The 6000-nt window shown below is 46.4% G+C and overlaps 1 protein-coding gene across 1 annotated transcript in view; it reads right to left on the bottom strand.

Annotated features, from left to right (window-relative positions):
* Positions 1–508: 508 nt before the first annotated feature.
* Positions 509–6000, bottom strand: part of LOC127918726 (NACHT, LRR and PYD domains-containing protein 12-like) — a 21608-nt gene continuing 16116 nt past the window's right edge. The window contains exons 4-6 of the mRNA XM_052501912.1: positions 4527–4700; positions 1397–1443; positions 509–913 (exon numbers count right to left, since the gene is read on the bottom strand). Coding sequence (XP_052357872.1) covers positions 810–913; positions 1397–1443; positions 4527–4700 — 325 coding nt within the window. The 3' untranslated portion in view covers positions 509–809. The remainder of the gene's footprint in view (positions 914–1396; positions 1444–4526; positions 4701–6000) is intronic.

Raw genomic sequence — 6000 nt, 5'->3', positions numbered from 1 at the left:
TTGTCCAGAGTGAGTGTGTCCAGTGTGTATGTTGAAATGACTAATTATGTATACATTCCAATCAGAACTGACTAGTCCAAATGCTATAATGTACTGTACATATTAATTTTCTCTCTTGCTCCCTTTCCCAATTGTATATAATGTAGTCAGGAGTTTAGTAACAATGAAGGTCTGTTCCTTAGTTCATTTGTACAATCTCAGGAACGGACTATCTCCAGACTGTCTAGAATGCTGATTTATACTGACTGACCTTGAATTCAGGCGTGGAGTGAAAGCTCGAGAAACTATAGGGCCTCTAAGAGATAGAACGTTATATATAGGAATTTAGAATTCCACTAACAGTCCAGTGAGTGTGTAGTGTGTTTGTCCAGAGTGAGTGTGTCCAGTGTGTGTTATTTCAGGGACACTGAGGAGTCATTCCAAACCCTAAACCCTGGATAGAGAGGCTCAGTGAATGTGGAGGTGAATGTGATCAGGTGGGTCAGTGTGTCAGAGGAGGCTCTATAGAAGGACAGAGTGCCGGCTGACCAGTCCAGATACACTCCTACTCTGTGGGAGCTGGAAGAGGGGTCTATGAGAGTGGGTTTATTATTGTGCCTGGCAGTGTAACTGTTGTCAGAGCAGAACAGACTCCAGGACTTGTCATTTTCTCAAGCCTACAGTCATCAACCCTTCCTCTCCTGCTGATTCCTTTATATGTCACTCCTATAACAGCCCCTCTCCCACTCCACTCTACCTCCCAGTAACAGCACCCAGTAAGACCCTCTCTACACAGCACCTGTCTACAGTCCTCAAATCTCTCTGGGTGATCATGATATGGCTGCTCCTCTCCTACATGTCACCTTTCTGTTCTCCTCAGACAGAGAGAGGAGTCTGTTTACTGTGTTTAGGTCCAGTGTGAGATCACAGACATCTGATGGATGAAACCAGACACAATATTAGAAATCATCATCATTCACATTAGAATGTTAACTCACTTTTCACTAATTCATTTAATGTAGATGTTTCTAGGTATCAAAAGGAGAAGTTAAGGTAACTTGAGACTTGTTGAATGATCATATGTTATACTGTATGGTAATATAAAACACACTTATTCACATTAATTACACACACACACACACACACACACACACACACACACACACACACACACACACACACACACACACACACACACACACACACACACACACACACACACACACACACACACACACACACACACACACACACACTGTCAAATCAACTCTTTGTAAACTTTGGTGTCCCTGATTTCTGCTTCTGTAGAACTACAGCTGATATTTAATATGACCAAGTCAGTAATGATGTTGGTCTTTGACTTAACTTGAATTAAGAGTTATTCTTAGTCATATTCTTCACAGCAGTCAACACTCACATTTTCTAAGCCCAGGTTTCATTCTGTTCTCTCCACCATGTTCCACACTGTAGCGGTAAGCAGAAGAACAGACAGTCATTGAGTGAAACACACACACACACAGGACACACACACACACACACACACACACACACAGGACACACACACACACACACACACACACACACACACACACACACACACACACACACTGGACACACACTCACACTCAGTGATACACACACTCACACTCAGTGATACACACACACACACACACACACACTGGACACATACATACACACATACATACACACAGGACACACACACAGGCACACACACTGGACACACACTCACACTCAGTGACACACACACACACACACACACACACACACACACACACACACACACACACACACACACACACACACACACACACACACACATTTACATTTACATTTACATTTAAGTCATTTAGCAGACGCTCTTATCCAGAGCGACTTACAAATTGGTGCAAACACCTATGACAACCAGTGGAACAGCCACTTGCATCTAAATCTTGTTGGGGGAGAAGGGGGGTGAGAAGGATTACTTACCCTTACTTACCCTATCCTAGGTATTCCTTGAAGAGTGGGGTTTCAGGTGTCTCCGGAAGGTGGTGATTGACTCCGCTGTCCTGGCGTCGTGGGGAGTTTGTTCCACCATTGGGGGCCAGAGCAGCGAACAGTTTTGACTGGGCTGAGCGGGGAACTGTACTTCCTCAGTGGTAGGGAGGCGAGCAGGCCAGAGGTGGATGAACGCAGTGCCCTTGTTTGGGTGTAGGGCCTGATCAGGGCCTGGAGGTACTGAGGTGCCGTTCCCCTCACAGCTCCGTAGGCGAGCACCATGGTCTTGTAGCGGATGCGAGCTTCAACTGGAAGCCAGTGGAGAGAGCGGAGGAGCGGGGTGACGTGAGAGAACTTGGGAAGGTTGAACACCAGACGGGCTGCGGCGTTCTGGATGAGTTGTAGGGGTTTAATGGCACAGGCAGGGAGCCCAGCCAACAGCGAGTTGCAGTAGTCAAGACGGGAGATGACAAGTGCCTGGATTAGGACCTGCGCCGCTTCCTGTGTGAGGCAGGGTCGTACTCTGCGGATGTTGTAGAGCATGAACCTACAGGAACGGGACACCGCCTTGATGTTAGTTGAGAACGTCAGGGTGTTGTCCAGGATCACGCCAAGGTTCTTAGCGCTCTGGGAGGAGGACACAATGGAGTTGTCAACCGTGATGGCGAGATCATGGAACGGGCAGTCCTTCCCGGGAGGAAGAGGAGCTCCGTCTTGCTGAGGTTCAGCTTGAGGTGGTGATCCGTCATCCACACTGATATGTCTGCCAGACATGCAGAGATGCGATTCGCCACCTGGTCATCAGAAGGGGGCAAGGAGAAGATTAATTGTGTGTCGTCTGCATAGCAATGATAGGAGAGACCATGTGAGGTTATGACAGAGCCAAGTGACTTGGTGTATAGCGAGAATAAGAGAGGGCCTAGAACAGAGCCCTGGGGGACACCAGTGGTGAGAGCGCGTGGTGAGGAGACAGATTCTCGCCACGCCACCTGGTAGGAGCGACCTGTCAGGTAGGACGCAATCCAAGCGTGGGCCGCGCCGGAGATGCCCAACTCGGAGAGGGTGGAGAGGAGCATCTGATGGTTCACAGTATCGAAGGCAGCCGATAGGTCTAGAAGGATGAGAGCAGAGGAGAGAGAGTTAGCTTTAGCAGTGCGGAGCGCCTCCGTGATACAGAGAAGAGCAGTCTCAGTTGAATGACTAGTCTTGAAACCTGACTGATTTGGATCAAGAAGGTCATTCTGAGAGAGATAGCGGTAGAGCTGGCCAAGGACGGCACGCTCAAGAGTTTTGGAGAGAAAAGAGAGAGAAGGGATACTGGTCTGTAGTTGTTGACATCGGAGGGATCGAGTGTAGGTTTTTTCAGAAGGGGTGCAACTCTCGCTCTCTTGAAGACGGGAGGGACGTAGCCAGCGGTCAGGGATGAGTTGATGAGCGAGGTGAGGTAAGGGAGAAGGTCTCCGGAAATGGTCTGGAGAAGAGAGGAGGGGATAGGGTCAAGCGGGCAGGTTGTTGGGCGGCCGGCCGTCACAAGACGCGAGATTTCATCTGGAGAGAGGGGAGAAAGAGGTCAGAGCATAGGGTAGGGCAGTGTGAGCAGAACCAGCGGTGTCGTTTGACTTAGCAAACGAGGATCGGATGTCATCGACCTTCTTTTCAAAATGGTTGACGAAGTCATCTGCAGAGAGGGGAGGAGGGGGGATTCAGGAGGGAGGAGAAGGTGGCAAAGAGCTTCCTAGGGTTAGAGGCAGATGCTTGGAATTTAGAATGGTAGAAAGTGGCTTTAGCAGCAGAGACAGAGGAGGAAAATGTAGAGAGGAGGGAGTGAAAGGATGCCAGGTCCGCAGGGAGGCGAGTTTTCCTCCATTTCCGCTCGGCTGCCCGGAGCCCTGTTCTGTGAGCTCGCAATGAGTCGTCGAGCCACGGAGCGGGAGGGGAGGACCGAGCCGGCCTGGAGGATAGGGGACATAGAGAGTCAAAGGATGCAGTAAGGGAGGAGAGGAGGGTTGAGGAGGCAGAATCAGGAGATAGGTTGGAGAAAGTTTGAGCAGAGGGAAGAGATGATAGGATGGAAGAGGAGAGAGTAGCGGGGGAGAGAGAGCGAAGGTTGGGACGGCACGATACCATCCGAGTAGGGGCAGTGTGGGAAGTGTTGGATGAGAGCGAGAGGGAAAAGGATACAAGGTAGTGGTCGGAGACTTGGAGGGGAGTTGCAATGAGGTTAGTGGAAGAACAGCATCTAGTAAAGATGAGGTCAAGCGTATTGCCTGCCTTGTGAGTAGGGGGGGAAGGTGAGAGGGTGAGGTCAAAAGAGGAGAGGAGTGGAAAGAAGGAGGCAGAGAGGAATGAGTCAAAGGTAGACGTGGGGAGGTTAAAGTCGCCCACACACACACACACACACACACACACACACACACACACACACACACACACACACACACACACACACAGCATATAACTTGTCCAAGTGGTGGTCAGAATGTTTTTCTTAACCAGCCTGATAAGTCCAACATGTCTGCTATGAACATTGACATAAACCCTCTACATACTTGAGTTTCTCCAGTCTGCAGTGTGGATCCTCCAGTCCAGCAGAGAGCAGTCTGACTCCTGAGTCTCCTGGGTGATTGTAGCTCAGGTCCAGCTCTCTCAGGTGTGTGGGGTTTGACCTCAGAGCTGAGACCAGAGAAGCACAGCCTTCCTCTGTGACTAGACAGCCTGACAGCCTGCAAAGATTCAAATCATATTAAAATCACACTGTTATTCTTTGGTGGTGAAAATAGTGGCAGTATATTTTTTCAACATATTCAGATAGAAACTATATCAGTGTCCTGAAACGTATCTATTCGTAAATTAATGTATCATAAAAAATGACAAATGATCAAAGTATTGCCTGCAGATAGAAACATGTATAGTACAAATATTATAGTAGACTGACCAGACCAGTTTAAAAAGCAGTATCAGTCAGAAGACAGACAGTGAGGTATCAGATTTAGACTGTATTGAGTATACAGTCCACACCATATCTATTTAGACAGTGAGGTATCAGATTTAGATTGTATTGAGTATACAGTCCACACCATATCTATTTAGACAGTGAGGTATCAGATTTAGATTGTATTGAGTATACAGTCCACACCATATCTATTTAGACAGTGAGGTATCAGATTTAGATTGTATTGAGTATACAGTCCACACCATATCTATTTAGACAGTGAGGTATCAGATTTAGATTGTATTGAGTATACAGTCCACACCATATCTATTTAGACAGTGAGGAATCAGATTTAGATTGTATTGAGTATACAGTCCACACCATATCTATTTAGACAGTGAGGAATCAGATTTAGATTGTATTGAGTATACAGTCCACACCATATCTATTTAGACAGTGAGGTATCAGATTTAGATTGTATTGAGTATACAGTCCACACCATATCTATTTAGACAGTGAGGTATCAGATTTAGATTGTATTGAGTATACAGTCCACACCATATCTATTTAGACAGTGAGGTATCAGATTTAGATTGTATTGAGTAAACAGTCCACACCATATCTATTTAGACAGTGAGGTATCAGATTTAGATTGTATTGAGTATACAGTCCACACCATATCTATTTAGACAGTGAGGTATCAGATTTAGATTGTATTGAGTATACAGTCCACACCATATCTATTTAGACAGTGAGGTATCAGATTTAGATTGCATTGAGTATACAGTCCACAACATATATATTTAGACAGTGAGGTATCACAACAAAACATGCTAACCTCTCACCATTACCAATAACAGAGGCTACAACAAAACATGCTAACCTCTCACCATTACCAATAACAGAGGCTCCAACAAAACATGCTAACCTCACCATTACCAATAACAGAGGATACAACAAAACATACTAACCTCTCACCATTACCAACAGGGAGGTCAGCATTTATTCTGATCGTTGTGCCTCTAATAACTTTCTCATTCATCATTATTCACGATTCATTCCTGATTATTCATCATCATAGGAGCATCCAC

This window comes from Oncorhynchus keta, unplaced genomic scaffold (genome assembly GCF_023373465.1).
Source record: "Oncorhynchus keta strain PuntledgeMale-10-30-2019 unplaced genomic scaffold, Oket_V2 Un_contig_14719_pilon_pilon, whole genome shotgun sequence".
Taxonomy (NCBI): domain Eukaryota; kingdom Metazoa; phylum Chordata; class Actinopteri; order Salmoniformes; family Salmonidae; genus Oncorhynchus; species Oncorhynchus keta.
This window is presented reverse-complemented; position numbering and strand designations above follow the sequence as displayed.